This window comes from Opisthocomus hoazin, chromosome 1 (assembly GCF_030867145.1).
Source record: "Opisthocomus hoazin isolate bOpiHoa1 chromosome 1, bOpiHoa1.hap1, whole genome shotgun sequence".
Taxonomy (NCBI): domain Eukaryota; kingdom Metazoa; phylum Chordata; class Aves; order Opisthocomiformes; family Opisthocomidae; genus Opisthocomus; species Opisthocomus hoazin.
This window is the reverse complement of record NC_134414.1, coordinates 91033106-91050360: the sequence shown is the minus strand read 5'-3', so window position 1 is coordinate 91050360 and position 17255 is coordinate 91033106. Positions and strand designations below refer to the sequence as shown.

At 41.2% G+C, this 17255-nt stretch overlaps 1 protein-coding gene across 1 annotated transcript in view; it reads left to right on the top strand.

Moving 5' to 3' along the window:
* The window catches only part of SCML2 (Scm polycomb group protein like 2), a 72682-nt gene extending 59326 nt beyond the window's left edge, over positions 1 to 13356 (top strand). The window contains exons 10-14 of the mRNA XM_075429035.1: positions 1448 to 1630; positions 2737 to 2850; positions 7823 to 8104; positions 8808 to 8971; positions 10494 to 13356. Coding sequence (XP_075285150.1) covers positions 1448 to 1630; positions 2737 to 2850; positions 7823 to 8104; positions 8808 to 8971; positions 10494 to 10619 — 869 coding nt within the window. The 3' untranslated portion in view covers positions 10620 to 13356. The remainder of the gene's footprint in view (positions 1 to 1447; positions 1631 to 2736; positions 2851 to 7822; positions 8105 to 8807; positions 8972 to 10493) is intronic.
* The last annotated feature ends 3899 nt before the right edge of the window (positions 13357 to 17255 follow it).

Here is a 17255-nt window from a genome sequence, read left to right as displayed (position 1 = left end):
ATGTTGGAGCCTGGCAAAACCGAATGGGCCATGGAAACACGTCGGTCTGGGATTTGTCCCTGTTGTACTGACTCTTAAACTTTAAGCACTTGCACTGGGTCAGTCTGCCATGAAAGCAGATGAGAGAGGTAGCACGTTGTTGTTGATGCTAGCTGGTTAACTTCCATTAACTCTGATCAGAAGCTTCCATACATCAGCAGTGTAAGTAATTGACACTTTGCATTTCCTAAGGAAGCCTAAAATATGCTAAACTTGGGCGGTTTCTTTGGTTTTGTGTATATTATCTGTCTCTTTTGTAACACAATATGGAAATGTTCCTTAATTCACATCTGTGAGTAAAGGCTTTCTTGTCATTTCTGTGTGGTTTTTTTTTTTAAATGCATCTGCTACCAACAAAATGTGATCCTTTAAAGCTCTGCTTATCGTACGGAAACTTATGTTAACAACAGAAAGCTGCATGACAGGCTGAAAACCAAGAAGACAGATTGATGCATAAACCCAGTGTTTATGCCGCTTCTTTCTAGCCCAAGTTTGAGTTACAAGTTTGTTCCTGCTTTGCTGTAATGTCTTTCTAGTCAGAAGTAACTAAAAGTTTTGGCTTAATGTAATGGTAATTATTTTTCTGTATATTGGTAGTCTTTTCAAAATCTTACTAATTTTCACAAAAAGGGAAAATACCATCAGCTGCAACATTCTGTTTGGGGGGCAAGGAAGGAGGTCAACAAGTAAAAGACATAGGCACGTGTCCAGGCCCTTTGTAATCACTTGGTTTAAAAGACACCAGATCTGTTTGTGGCTGTTGTGGTGTCCCTGCCACCTAGCTCCTGTTGAAATAAATGGGAGCTTGACCACTGTAGTGTTGACAGCAGGATAGATTTCTCTAGTGGTAACATAGCAAACGGCAAAACAGTGCCTGTAGTCAGAATTTCAATGGTAATGGATGCCAGTGCATTACCACAAGTATGCTCAGTTCGGTGAGAAACTGAGAAAAAAATCTCAAAACTTGTTTGCCCCCTCCTTTTTTTTTTGTAAATTTTAAATTTTTGTTTTAGCAAGTACTCTAAAGGGTCTTTTCTGCGTTATCTCCTGCAAATAGGTGGTGGAGAGGTTGCTGTTTTATAAGCAAACAACAGAAATGACACGTAAGGTTTTAGTGATGAGGGAGTAGTTGCAAGGTTGTTGTTTTTTTTTTTTTTATGCTGGTGCCAATCCAAAATTATTTTGTTAAAATAAGTTCCCATAGAGCAAGCTTAAACTGGCATGGATCCAACAAAAGGTAAAATCAGTCCTTTGGATGTAAATTTTGTTAAACTACCAGAATGATTGTTTACCCCTCTCATGTCTTGTGTGATTTAAATCAAATCTGGATGTCTTCTCCTTTAACGGTGGTGTTTTACTATACTTGATGATGCTTGGGAGGTGTTTGACATCATCTTCTTATTCACAGCTTCCTTTGATGGGGAGAAGCACGCCATCAATCTTCCTTCTGTAAACAGTGCATCATTTGTCCTACGCTTCTTGGAGAAACTCTGCCACAGCCTGCAGTGTGATAATCTCTTCAGTAGCCAGCCTTTCAGCCCTTACATGGGGTGTGCGCATAGTCCGACGGAGTATGATAGGAACAAACCAGGTACTGTTAAACAACTGTTATTTGCAAGTGCTGGTATTTTTGAGAAGAGTGGTGACTTTATGAAATGTAACTTTTTAATCTGTCTTTCTATGACGTGAATTGATTGAAATGAATACACGTCAGTTCTTAGTGAACTGGTTCCAGTGCGGTAGTGCTTTGACAGGGTGGGATAGCTCAACCGCATGCGCAGAAATCATTTTGTTCAGCAAACTCCTCCTTCTAGCCATGCCAGGAAACATATGTATTATACTGCTGTGATACTGCTAAAAGGACAAGCTCAAAACTTTCACATTTCATTTGTTAATTGATGTTCAGATCATAAAATAGAGTTGCAAAAAGATACTTATTGCCTTATGAGAAGAGGGGCTTGCCCTGAAATGGAATTCAGTGTAGCCCTTCCCACACCAGTGAAAGGTCCTTTCTTCCCTCTTTATTGACCTTACTTAGTGGTGGCTCCAAAAATTTTACATTCTGTTATGTAGAGTCCAGTCTTTTAGTAGAAAAGGTGGATGTTGCAGGTGGCTGCTTGTGATATTTTGTATGAGGCCAATATCTTTGTCGTCTGCACCGTGAGCGTAGAGTGAGGAGGAAATGAAATGATGTGCGCAGGATCTCCCATCACGTTGTTTGTAGGGCCTGGTATTACAAGTCCTAGCCCAAGGGTTAGCAGGAGCCATAGCAGAGAAAACCTTGACCCTTGATGTCTGGGCAATATCAGAAGATTCATATTGGGTGTGAGGCTTCCTCACAGATGTCTGATAGCGGAGTCTGTCTTCCGGGTGTTGCTTTAGAAAATAAAATATTCTCCTCCCCGCCCCTTCCAGTGGGGAAAGTATGTTTATAATTCTGTCTGTCATATGAAAGTCATGAGTTTTAACTCTTTTCAGAAAAGAAGTAGCCAGGGTAGGGTAATTTAGGTGGTGACAGTATAAATGAAGCTGTACTTCAGCTTTGAAAGTTTGTATCAAAACGACTGAGTCTGTGTGACAGAAGAAACTGAACTGTGACCTGGTGAACGACTGATGTATGCCTTGGGGAAAGTCCAGGGACAAAACCAATGAGAAGCTTTATGCTAGAATAATAGGTGGTAACTTTCCTCTTCACAGCAAAAGAAGAAATACCTGAAAACAGGAGTGCTAAACGATACTCTCAGGACTCTCCACCTTATACTGCTCCTCTCTCCCCTAAGCTTCCCAGAAATGATGCTCATCCATCTGAAGGTAATTACAGTATGTCAGGGTTATATGTGAGGGTTATTTATGGTTTCAGTATTTCCAGTCAAAAAGGACCGAGATCAACGTATGTGTCTGGTTTGTCTCTAGCCTTTGACAGGTCAGGGTGGAAGTGTGTTAATTATTGATCACTGGCACAGATTTTACGCTTAAGGAAGATGTACTGCAAGTTCCATCAGTCTTTCTCCTAAACCTGCTAGCCTTTTTTGTGAAGGGACTTGGGCAAACAGGTGATAGATGAAACCTCTTGCTTCATATGTGACTTTTTAGCAGAAAACCAATTGCCTCGAAATAGATTAGGAGATAAGTTGGAAGCAACTCTTAATAACTCTGGGCTGGGGCCGTTAAGTGAATAAGGGTGTTGCTTGATGATACAATGCAGCGGAGTTTATGGCTAGCTGCCACTGAGAGTTGTGCTGCTCCTGCTTTCCTTGCCTCCTTTCCCTGCAGCGGGTCCCAGGGCCCCTGGCTGGGTGGTGGAGCTAAACCAGCAAGCAAAAGCACAGAAAACATTTTGATGAAGCGAAGAGTCATTTGCGGTTTACTTCTCTGGACTGACTCACCGTGGACTGGGATGAGCATTGGGAAGGGTTGACTAAAATGCAGCTGTGGCCAGGGGAGCGGTGAAGCCTCCCTGTGGCAGCTGGCTGTTAGATTGATATAGCTCACTGGTGAATAGCACCTTTTCCTGTGCTGCAGCTCAGCTGCAGTGACTGAGCACGTGTCTAGTCTTAGCCTGCCTCAGCTGTGAAGTAAAGCATCTAGGTTTAAACCTCAGTGAGGCAGGCTTGTGAAAATGGAGGGGGTTTACACTGCACATGCTACTTAACTGGTTAAGCCATGGTAGCTTGATGATGTTGACTCCTCCAATCTGATACATATTTTCTCTTGCTGCAAGATACTTGCACAGCATTTGCAAAGGCTTTTTTGAAACATGATGGGGGTTAGTTATTTCTTCCTTAATATTTTTTTTCTTCTTTTTGGAGATCCTGGGGTCATTTTGTGTCTATTAGCATCAGTGGGGACAGAGTGATCTCTTTTTCTGTGCAGATTAAAATTCATAGGGCTACAGTTAAAGCACAAAAGGATGTAACATTAAAATGTTGAAGATGATAGCTTATTTAAAACGATGCATCTTATTTTTTTATGTATATGTAGCGTATTCAGTTCTTTGTCTACAATAACAGGAGCAGGAAATACAGTGATGCATTGATTATTGATTTCTGTGTCTTTCCAAAAGAAGTACTGGCTTAATTCCACAGATACATTGTACACCTAAGTCAGATATTTCTGGTAGGTAACTTAGTAAGTGTAGAGCACTTAATTAAACAAAGTTGTTTCAATTGGAACAAAACAAATGTTTGAGTAGATCTGCATTATCTTGTGAGAAATCTTCTTCAAAGCAAACATATGCACATGCTGCTTTTTAATCCTTGTTTGCTAATGGATGCCTTTTACAGGTGAAGTCAGTGTACTCCTTAAAATACATTTTAAGATCAACAGTTCATTATAAAGTGCAGTTACATGGATAAAAAATAATTAAAGTAAGTGTTTTGCCATGGTTTCAGAGATTTGAATTTGTACTCTGTGCATTTCAAGAGGCAAAGTGTTCTCTAGTGTTGTGTGCTTCCCATTAGGGCGATGTCCTCTGCTGAAAATCTGGAGGTAATTTTATAGCGGTCAGTCATGTGTTGGTTAGCAAGCAAGATCTGCCCCCAAAAAGTTCTGGATCCATTGAGACTTAGTTGTCTTGAAATAGTCGTTTTGCAATATCATTTGAAGGCAAAATGGAGTAATTGTGGGAAAGGGTCTTTCAAACATCTCATTTTCCTTCTGATTTGCTCAGGGATATGTTTTGCAGATTTTGGTGTCTTCCCTGCTCACTAATAGTTTCTTCTCAAAGTTTTGAAAGATAAAGGGGGGCGGGGGGATAGGGAATAACTCGGTCTCTCTCCCCCTGACAACAGAGTATTCTTACTACTGCAGCTGATTGCATCATCCCCGTTATGCATGAGGCAGAACAACTGGCTTCTGATTCCCAGAGGAGCTTCAAGAAAACAAAACGTCCAATTCCTGCTAAGGCTTTCAGTGTTTAAACAGTCTGTTGTCATCCTTGCATTTGAAACATAAGGCCTTTTATTGCCCTTTCATTAATCTGCCCAGAGATCACGCATTCTGCAGCGGAACCTCCCGTCTCTTTCCATATCACTGTTGTTCACAACTGCTCAAAATGTCGAGGCAGAAGTGTGTCATTCATTGCTCCGTGGATGGCAAAGGTCCGTTTGCTAGGTGCCACTTTTGAGTCAGCTGTCATACCAGTTGACCACTTTTTCGACAAGACTGCAACTGCGTTTTGTTCGTGGAGAAGCTAGATGGATGGAAAGGGAAGTGGATTGGACCCTATAGCAGCTGAACAGAAACACCTTCTCTAAAAGATGATGGCCCTGGGCAATATGCCAGCTTTTCCACCTTGTGTGTGTGAATTGAGAATTTGCAGTAAGATAAATTCAAATGCTGGTATCTTGGGGGGAAAAAAGCAGAGCTGATCTTTCCCAGCCATATTTACTAGTGTTTACTTCAGGATTTGTAGCATCAGAGAGAAATTTGGGATGTAATTGGAATAAATACAATTAAATTCTTTTGTAAAACAGTCAATTTTTAAAATCTTTGTGTCTTCAGATATCTTGACAAGGATTATATAAAACGATTTTTTTTTTAAAGCCCTGTATTTGGGACCTCTGCTTGCTTACTATAGCTACAATATATGCTTAAATGGTCTGGTTGAAACTTTCTGCTGGGGAGTGGTTTCTCCATTGTTTCATCCTACCTTTCAAGACTTCTGAAATCTGAATCTACAGGTTCAGGAAGCTGAACCTTAGGCTCCTTCGTATAGGAGGCCTTTTGGTCTTGGACTGAGACTTCTGTTAGTGGTTTCATTCTCTACAGTTCTAATTCTCCCTTCGTTGGCTGCCCTTTAATTTGATAGTGCATATCATTTACTACACCTCTTAAAGTCTTTATGAAATTCTGTAGAAGAATGATTGTTTTTCATTTTGGTAAGTTGCTGCAACTACTTCAAGCTGACAAATGTGAAGTTTGTTTTCTTGTTTGCTTGTTTTCTTTGAAAACCAAAACCAGGACACCTCAGTAGCTGCTTCTTTGCTTTGGTGATACAAATCTGACAAACTAGAAAGTTTTGCAGTGGTTGTTTTGAGGGTTGTATATGTGAAAGAAACGGGCTTGTGTCCATAAAAGCTGCTTTATTCCATGACTATAAAGTTTAGTAATAGATGTTACATCGTCTTGCAGAACTTGCCTTAACATATTCACTTGGTAGGGAGCTGCCTCTCTGAGTGCCTTTGTTCACTTTCAGAGTTAAGCTGCCTGAAGACCCAAATATGCTGAACAGTTCTTCACTGCATTCCACTTTTAAACAGGTTTCAGCAGAGAACTGAAAACCTCATGAAGCCAGCTGAACACATGCTTGAGAAGCTCACTGGGTTTTTTAGGAAAATACTCTTCCTTTAGTTTTAATGTGGTGTTTGCCCAAGGAATTCTTGGAAATTGTCATGTAAGAAGGGTGGTAAAAAGCTTGTTTCAGGAACTTGTTGCGCAGACCATACCAGTTCTTATCCCAAAGAATATGCTGCTTCATTAACATATGTTTTATAACTTCACTAGAGTAATTTTCAAGATGGTAGTGTGGGGTTTACACTTCTGTGAACCTGTTGGCTATATTTTCCAGCTCTTAACTCTCCTGCCAAAGCAGCATGTGTTTCATACAGATTTGTACATTGTGCTTCCAACTTCTTTCTCGAGCTAGATATTGGCTTGATGCAAACAGAGAAGAATATGGATGATTGCTAGAGAATGGAGTGGAGTTCTCATTGATTTGGGGTTTTTTTCCCCTCACATAGCATTTTTCTCCCAATCAGACCTGAATTTTGTTGACTGAGAGTGGAATTTTCAGTAATCAAGCACACCCAGCTCCTGTCTCATGGCACAGGGAAAGGGACTGGCTGAACTCTGCTCATCTGGCTTAGAAACTGCATTGACAGGCTCTGAAAATTCACGAGTCTTCGAAGGGAGTGTTGTTTGTGCTTTGCAGGGTAGAAATCAGCTGATAAGTGCTAAGAACTAAAAAGGGGAATGTTGTTATATTCCCTTCCTGAGACCTGATTTGTGGTTTTTTTTTTTTTTTTTATAACTTGCTCAGTGGATTCAGTAATTCACATGTATCTTTAGCTTTCCAAGAGTCTGTGCTCATAGACCCTTCCCTGTGCAAAGAAGTAACTGTGTGCAGATATAGCGCTGTGGTCCAAACGTGTTGTGTTAGTGTGCTGTACCTGGCACTGGCAGCCTTCTGTGTTTTTGCCTGTAACCTGTTCAATTTTTAGTGATGGCCTCTGTGTCTGAATGTATTGGGATTTAGAGATGATAATTGTCCACTTCTTTATGAAGTTAGTGACTCCCTCTGCTGTTTAGAACAAATTAAACAGTTGTTAGTTAACATGAGGATTTTTATTTATATTAAGAATTTCTTACAAGATAAACATAACACACTCTTAATGGTTAGCTTTTTGAGAATATCTTTTAAAAAAGATAATGAAAATGCTTGACTAAGATTGCTTGATGTATCAGTATTAACATCAGACAATTTTACCTGAAAAAATTTCTGTTCATAGTATTTAACAAATACAACTGAAATGATTTATGGAAGACTGTCTCAAACTTGAAATATTAAATCTGTTTCTACAAAAACTTGTTTTAAAAATACAGTAAAAGCCCAATGATTACTTGAGGAAAATGTGCAAACATTCAGCAGCAGTGATTGCCTTACAGGAGATTTGTTAACAGGCTTACAATCTGTCAGGATCTTCCAGAGAACATAGGAAGGAGTTAAATAACAAAGGTATAATGTCCACCACTTTGAACATGTTGATACTTGCTTTTTGTACAGCAGAAACATTACCTATAGAAGAAAACAGCACTTCCAAAGAACACCGATTTTCCGAGGACTCTATGGATTCTGCACTTAATTCTGTAAACCCTTCAAGCCCGACCCGTCGAAATTCTACGGAATATCGTACTTCAGGGAGTGCAACGTATTACAGAAATTCCCTTCAGCCAGTGACTGCTACCTCAAATTCAGCCCCAGTCCTGCGCAGGCTGTCCTTGAGCTCCGCTGGGAGCAGCAGTTACTATGAAGTTAGCAGGAATCGAATGCAGAGGCAGATTGAAGGTATGCTATGGAACTGAACTTTCCCAAGTACACAACTGCTTTTATTAATGTACATAGAGAGTTACGAATAAACAAGTTCTTTGCCATAGAAATGCTTGCTTATGGAGTGAAATGTTGTGCTGTTGCCAAGCATGTCAGGCTCGCTAACGGAGCTGCAAATGCAGGACTTAAGCCTGTTAGAAGTAATACTGCAGTGCAAGCCTGGGGGAGGTCTTGCTCGCTGCACCTTCTTCTCGCTGCTGTTGTGGACCCTGCGGCAAGCCAGACTGAGGAGGGCTAGTTATATGCAGCTCGCTTCCTGAGCATCCTATCAACTGTTACCGTGCTGCTGAAATATGAGGATAGGGTTTGCTCCTGTCCCTCCCTCTGTCTGCGCAGCTTAACTTGCCTTTGCCACATTCCCAATTACGCATCTTGCGTCCCAGGAGCCAAGCACAAGTTGAACCAATCCCTCTAGGTATGTCATAGTGCTAATGTTTATGCTGCTGTAAATATTTGCAATTATATAAGGCATTTAAAGACAAATGGAACAACTCAATATTATTTGGAGGAAAATAAAATATCTTTCATTTTAATGTATGGCAAAGAATGCATAGTAAAAGCTGCATATTAATATTAAGAATGTCTTCTGTAAAAATGAAATGTGTTATTCCTGTACAGATTAGTGATACTTCTTCCTTTAACAATATTTTTATACTAAAAGCTGCAAGTTCCACAACTGGACCGGATCTGAATTCACTAAAAAGGGAACCTTCAAGAATATTGAATAAGGATCCTTCCACCTGGTCAATAGAGGAAGTAATGCGTTTTGTGAAAGAAGCTGATCCACAGGCACTAGCTCCACATGCAGAACTCTTTAGGAGACATGTAAGATGCATATCCATTCTGTTCTAGTAGACTATGTGTCACATTAACCTCTTAAAATACAGCTTTCATGTCTATCACTCTGAAGGTAGAATAGACTCTACTTGTAGATTAGAGGGAGGATGAAATTTTTTTTTCCCCACCCAAAACTCCTCCTGCAGTATATTTTCCTCTGTGTTCCAGTCTTGTTAGACTGAAGTTAAATACACTGCTTTCCAGCTTATATGGAATAACGCCAGTACTGGAGTATCCAGGTTCTAATGGCCAGCATCCATGGTACCCTTGTCCTCCCAGGTACCTCTAGAGAAGATGGCATTCTCACGTACAGTATGGGGCATTTGGCCTAAGTAGACGACACCCCTCTCGGACAGTCTGTTTTGGAGACTGATTATCCCGAAGCAGAGATGCTGTTATGCCTCGTTAGTTTTACATTTGGTCATTAATACTAAAATACAGAGAGTCAACTGAAATGTTTAATTCATATGTTTTGAAAAACAATGTGTAGGGTTTGGTAAAATCTAACTAGCTGTTGTATTTGGAGAGATAAACTGTGTCAGGTTCTCTGTGCTGTTTTTGGTCTCCCCTCTCCCTTCTCACTGTGCTTTTCTATGGCAGGTTGCTCAGCAAAGAGCTGCTTTCTTATTTCATTGTATATATGGCCCTCCAAAAAGAGGTTGGCTGTCTCTCTAGTAGTATTTCACCGTTGTTCTGCACCAGTTCATACTAACAGTTAAATCTCGGAGTAAGGTGGATTGGAAGGAAAACTCAAAATAGTTTTGAACAGACCTTCCCGTCTTACCTTTTATTCTTAGTTGTACAACAAGACTAAATGTCACTTGTTTTGTTAGGTTTACGTTTTTTTAAAAAAAAAGAGTGGTTTTCTTCATGGTGTTGTAAGGAACTAATTGCCTGCCTACAGTATGTAATGCTACCAAGAGCTTAGGACCGTCGCATTTCAGCAGCTTCTCAACCAGGCAGTTGAAACCTGACCGAGTTGTCCTCGGTCTTAATCCTGACAGTCTGTCTGGTTTAACCTGGGCGTAGATCTGTCTTATTTCACAGATTTAGGTGGTCTGTAACCCCTTCCTCCGTCTGACTGTTTGCATGCGCATGCCAGAATCCTCCCACAGCTGTGTTCAAGGTTCAGTGCAAGGCCTCAGTGCTTGGATCATTTAATCTCTAACTGCACGGACCTTCCTTTGCAGCTTCTTTTGTTTTCCCTTTGACCCATTCACTTTTTTTTTCCCCGAGCTGGTACCTAATTTTGCAGGCTGTTTAGTCAGTTTCTGTCACTTACTGTAATTTTCTTTAACATCTCAAATACCTTAATCATACATTAAAAAATACTAAAATAAATTCAATTTCAGTGGCTACCTGTAACTATCAAATTATACTAAGTTACTGTTTTATATATAGTAGATAAATTTTTACTATAGTATAAACAAATATAATGTACTTTCCAGTTTTACCATGCAGCTTGTTAAAGTAGTTGTATATTGTTGTGTTTATTCTCTTCCTTCTGCAGGAAATTGATGGGAAGGCACTACTCTTACTGAGGAGTGATATGATAATGAAATATATGGGACTGAAGCTGGGGCCTGCCCTAAAGTTGTGCTACCACATTGAAAGACTTAAACAAGGAAAGTACTAGCCAGTGGGGATACCACAAATGTGTGTGTTCGTATCACACTAAGCTCTCAGGTTCACAGCCATCGCCTTTATTTGAAACGATTTTGCTGATCTAAATCATCTTTATTTTTTGAAAGTGCTCTCAAAATGTAAAAAGGGGGGGGTAAAAAGTCTGTATTACTTTCTAGTATTTTGTGAACTATTTCAGGAAGTCTGCGGGGAGGGACAGTTGATCATACTGCAGACAGGCAGGTCAGGTAACTGTGTCCTCTGAATCTCGAAGAATGCGTTCTCTATTATAGACTTCAGCCAACGTGTTCATATTCAGAACGAAACCAGCTGAATCCCAAAGGAAAATAATAAAACAGACCAACATCAGGTGTTAATAATTTTTACAGGGGTGGATGTAAACTTTTATATTGCAAGAAAAATTTAAAATAGATCTCACCTCTGTAGTGAATACTGTGTCTGGTCCTCCACCAGAGTAATATTCTAGTGTATTATTCTAGATTATTCTTCATAGATTTCCATAAAGGGAATAGCCATATGAATTGGTCACGGGGGATGGAGGTGTGGGAAATGTTATGGAGAGAAGGCTTAATACGAATACAAGCTTTTATAAAGTGTGATTATCAGTCCTTTGGTAAATTATGAGGACCAATGTACGGTATATTGTCAATTTATACAAGCAATAAATATTTCTGTTTCATGGAAGGGCATATTGGCTGTATAAACAGCCATTTCTGGGACACGCTGATTGAACTGGAACAACGCATCCACGTTTTAAACATTCCATCTTTTTGCTAAGTTTGGCATGGATATGTGTGTTCATGCTTTTTACATATAGACGTGTATGTGTTAGGGAAATACATACTATATATAAAAAAATATACATACACACTGTACATATGTATTCAGTTTTTTAATGTGTACTTTGCACTGTGCCAGAGAGAACTGTACAATTTCTTGTTGTTTTTTTTTTAGCAGTAATTTCAGTTGTGTACTACTTTCACATTCATTAGCACCTGTTTAATTTGTTGTCGATTCTTGGAGTCAGAAGGTGACAAACAATCAAAGGGTCGCTTTATTCATGCAGGCGAGATCCCTGTACTATGCAATACTCCTGGTTATTCATCCCTTAACTCTGAGCCATATATTCTGGTATACTTGTGGAAAGACACATTTGGTTCTGATGTTTTGGGCTTATATTTCCTATAAGGAAGTGCTACTACGTAACCGATAAGCCTTTTCTGGGGTAAAATTGGTGCTGTTTGTATAAGCTGCAAGAATGAGTGGTGATAATAAAGCAGTTTGTCGCTGCCAATTGTAATATACATCAGGGACAAGAAGATATACTTTCTGTGTAGGAAACTGAATGTACTGTATGTAATAGTGCAAGTGATAAAAGCTATTTGCTGGGGAAGGTGTAGTCCTAAAATGGTAGGTTTTATTGTATTTCATACTACCTTTTTATATGAAAGCATATAGTATAAATGTATTTTTACAAATCCCTTTTCTGAAAATGCCTTGCTTTACCAGTAGTCTGATACTGCTCAGGTTTCAGCAGAGATACTGCTGCAAAACAATGAATTTTGTGGCTCACAAGTGTCCAAGTATTTTGTTAGTTTAAGTGACTGCAATGCAATTTTAACAAGTCATGTGGACTTTGAGAGTAGTTGTTATTATTACATCATTAGACATTTGTCACTAAAGGTTATCTGTATTCATTTGTTTTGCATATCTCTTGTGGTGCATTGTATGCTTAGATGAATAATGCAGGCATGCTCTTTACGGTAAGAAAAGGTCAGAGCATTGATTGGAGAAACAGAATACTTTGTGTTAGGAAAATACTGACTTGACTGTTGGCATAACCATATGAAAGTTAGTTATATATTGAGGAAAACATCATGCCCCACATGTTCAGTATATTGTTTATACCTTACTCCTTCCACAATTTATTATGCTGAATTTCACAGTTCTTTAGTGTAAAAAGATCTCATAAGATTTAAGTGGAAGTAATTGACTGAAAACAGTTTTCATTTTCTACATTATCATTGGAAAAAAAAAAAATTAAAATTTTCTGTTTGGCATTTGTGGAATGACATTTTTGTACATGGCACTGTTGTGGGTATAGATATTTGTTCAAGGCTTCCTGTGTACCCATGTGCACAGGGATTACTGTGATGTTGCAGTACTAGAATTTCACAGTGTGCTATTGTGTGATGTTCAAGCGTTCAAAGTATTGTAGCAGAATATATTTTTTATTCTTTGTTTTCAATGGGATGTTCTTGTCTATTGACAAAAATAAAAAAGTTTTTTCATTGTTGTAACTGTCCGTTTTGTTGGATGTTGTGTCTGTGTGTGAGCGCTGTTTGCGTAGGCAAGGGTAGCTGTCTTATCCGGCATTGGCAGTTCTTTACAGTTCGTATAAACATCTGATGTAAGGAAGTTTTAAGCAAAAGGGTAAAATTGTTCCAACGTTCTTTATCTGAGGCAATGAATGTTTGAATTTGGGTTGGTCTATGCGTTCAAAATAACAGCTTAGGAATATATTCAACTATTTAGTTTCGCGTAGAGCATGTTGCCACTTACAGCTTACAGAATTTGCGTACAGCCACTGAGGGGAAGAGACTGCTAAAAACTGTTTATCCTGTGTTCGGATGAAGACCTGAAATATTTTAAATCAAAGCAGTTAATGGTAATAGGTTTGAACTTAATTTACTGCGTGCTTTCTTATTTCTATGATACAGAATTCTGTTGTTCCGGTGGCTGTTGGAGTGATCAGCCTGCGCGTGAGAAGTAACTTAAAGTGGGTTAATGGTAACCTCAAATCCTTTGCAGGCAAATTATGGAACTTAGACATTGGTAGTGACAATAGCCCAGAGGTGTTTTGCATGTGATCTCCCTCAAAAGATATTCAGTCTCTTTTTGGTGCGTATTTGGCGTAGAAGATAGCGTGATGTATTCTCTTTGCTTCTCTGAGTTTTTCTATCAACAGGGATCCATCTGTTTCACCTGCACAATGGCAACTGCAGCCAGAGAGAGTGAGAATATGAGAGAGAAACAACGCTGCAGGTCAAGTGCACAAGGAGGGGCAGGAGGTGCTCCAGGTTCTGGAGCAGAGGTTCCCCTACAGCCCATGGAGAAGACCATGGTGAGACAGGCTGTCCCTCTGCAGCCCATGGAGGTCCACGGTGGAGCAGATATCCACCTGCAGCCCATGGAAGGGACCCCATGCTGGAGCAGGTGAATGCACCTCAAGGAGCCTGTGACCCCGTGGGGAGCCTGGGCTGGAGCAGGCTCCTGCCAGGACCTGTGGAGTGAGGAGCCCACGCTGGAGCAGGTTTGCTGGCAGGGCTTGTGACCCTGTGGGGGACCCACATTGGAGCAGCCTGTTCCTGAAGGACTGCACCTCATGGGAAGGGATACACGCTGGGGCAGTTCGTGAAGAGCTGCAGCCTGTGGGAAGGACTCACGTTGGGGAAATTTGTGGAGAACTGTCTCCCCTGAGAGGGGCCTCATGCTGGAGCAGGGGAAGAAGTGTGAGGAGTCCTCCCCATGAGGAGGAAGCAGCGGTAGAGATGACACGTGATGAACTGACCACAACCCCATTCACCATCTATCTGCGCCACTCGGGGGAGGAGGTAGAGAACTCGGGAGTGAAGTTGAGCCTGGGAAGAAGGGAGGTGTGGGGGGAAGGTGTTTTTAAGGTTTGGTTTTATTTCTCATGATGGTACTCTGATTTGATTGGTGATAAACTAATTTCCCCAAGCTGAGTCTGTTTTGCCCATGATGTAATTGGTGAATCTGTAATGTAAATAATTTTTAATTTAAATGACCTGACATCCAGAACCAAGGAGTCGGAGCAGCCTGTGTCCAGCCAACTTGAAGCAGAGGCTGGTGCTTACTCTTTTGTGATAAATTTTGTTATGCCGTTTATTTGTTCTTTTTCCAGTTTGAGCTGACTGGTTGGGGGTTTTTTATGTTCTGCATTATCAAAGATTATCTTAAGTCTGCTTGGTGTTTTTGTCTAGACCACTTATAAAACTTTTGTGCATGGTTCTCTATACCAATTAATCTGAAACTATGTAATTTTTAAAAGCTTTTACTATACAGACTTCAAATACTAACTGGAAGTAATGAGTGTATAGAAAGCAATCTTGCATCTGCCCTGTCCTAAGAAAGATGTGAGGAGTGTATCACAGAATTGAGGACCAGCTGAGGTTGAAAGGGACCTCTGGAAGTCATCTGGTCTAACCCCCCTGCTGAAGGAGGGCCACCTAGAGATCGTTGCCATGGTTCATGGCCAGATGACTTTAGAATACCTCCAAGAAGGGAGAATCCATGACCTTCCTGGACAGCATGTGCCAAGGCTCGGTCGCCCTCACAGTGAAGAAGCGTTTCCTAATGTTCAGAGGGAACCTCCTGTGTTTCAGTTTGTGCCAGTTGCCTCTGGTCCCATCACTGGGCACCTCTGAAAAGAGCCTGGCTCCATCCTCTTTGCACCTTCCCTTTAGGTATTTGTAGGCATTGATGGGATTCGCCCCTGAGCTTTCTCTTCTCCAGGCTAAACTGTCCCAGCCCTCTCAGCCTTTTCTCATAGGAGCCGATGTTCCAGTCTCTTCATCAACTTCATGGCCCTTTGCTGGACCCTCTCCACTATGTCCATGTCTCTGCTGTACTGGGGAGCCCAGAGCTGGACCCAGCACTCTAGGTGTGCCCTCACCAGTGCTGAGGGGAGGGGAAGGATCCGCTCCTGCAGCCTGCTAGCAACACTCATCCTCATGCAGCCCAGGGTAGTATTAGCCTTCTTTGAGGCAAGGGCACGTTGCTGGCTCGTGTTCAACTTTGTGTCACGCAAGTCATTTTCTGCCAAGCTGCTTTCCAGCTGGCTGCCCTCAGCACATACTGGTGCCTGGGGTTATTCCCAGGCGCAGGGCTTTGCACTTACCCTTGTTGAACTTCATGAGGTTCCTGTTGACCCATTTCTACCACCTGTCGAGGTTGCTTCGGATGGCAGCACAACCCTCTGATGTATCGGCCACTCCTGCTGGTCTGGTGTCATAAGCGAGCTTGCTGAGGATACACTCTGCCCATTATCCAGATCATTAACGTTGAACAGGACTGGACCCAGTATTGACCCCTGGGGTACACCACTAGTCACTGGCCTCCAACCAGACTTTGTGCCACTGATCATCAGCCTCTGGGCCCAGCCATTCAGTCAATTTTCAATCCACCTCACTGCTCATCCAGCCTGTACTTCAACAGTTTGTCTGTGAGGATCTTTTGGGAGAGAGTGTCAAAGACCTTCCTGAAGTCCAGGTAGACAGTATCCACTGCTCTCTCGTCATCTACCAGACTCGTCATTTCATCATGGAAGTTCATCAGGTTGGTCAAGCATGACTTCCTTGTGGTCAAGCCATGTTCGGTGCTCCTGGTGATCACTGTCTTGTTCATGTGCCTGGAAATGGTTTCCAGCATTAGCTGTCCCATCACCTTCCCGGGGATTGAGGAGTGGCTGTCTGGCCTGTAGTTCCCTGGGTCCTCCTCCTTGCCCTTCGTATAGATAGGAGCGACATCTGCTTTCCTGTGGTCTTCAGCCACTTCTCCCATTCACAGTGATCAATCAAAAATCATGGAGAGTGGCCTGGCAATGTCATCTGCCAGCTCCCTCTGCATCCCATCAGGCCATTTGGACTTAATTCATGTCCAGTTTGCTTAAGAATTCCCTGACGAGATCCTCTTCCACCCAGTGTGTCTTCCTTGCTCCGACCTTTCCCCCTGGTCTCTGGGACTGGGCATTCCTGAAGGCCAGTCTTGCCAGTAAAGGCCGAGGCAAAGCAGACATTCAGTACTTCAGCCTTTTCTGTGTCCTATGTAATGAGGTCACCCACCTCATTCAGCAGTGAGCCCACATTTTCCCCAGTCTTCCTTTTGTCACCTATACAGTGTAGTCTATTTTAATGCAGTATCATGTGACAAAATACATTTTAAAAGTGGATGACAGTATTTTTTCTTTGATTGGTTAGCTAGTTACATAATAGAGTAAAATAAGCATTTAATTCCAACATTAGATGTGTGAAACTGTTCTAAAAATTATGGGCATCTTCATCTTTCTGCTCTTTCTGCCGAATTGAAGCTGTGTAGAGTTAGGCTGGCTTGGTTTAAAGAGGGGGAAAAAAAAAAAAAAGACCCCCTCGAGATCAATTTCAAAGGTCATATATTCCTCCTCTCTTTTTTTATTACATGTAAAACTATTGGAGTGAGTACAAAGTGCTCGTTTGGAACTGCCTAAGAGTGATGCAGGCAGGCAGAAGCAGATTTCACATCCATTTCTGTGGTGAAATGCTTGCTGCTTTTTTCTCTAGCCTTGATTATAATCTTTGGCTCTGTAAAGCTTACTAACTAGCCCATAACCCTGGGAGCGTGCTCCCCCACTCTCAGTGCTCCTGTTGGTTCAAAGGTCACGCAGAGCCGTCCCTTCCTAAAATCTGCACAGTCTGACGTGAACTCACTGTGTTTTTAGTCAGCAGCTATGAGACATATCATTTTTTGAAAATTTTTTTACAGTGAGAACCTCAGAAATTTTTTTTTTTTTTAAATAGCACAATATATGTATTTTAAAACTTTCTCCTCTGATGATTTGTCCTGAATACAT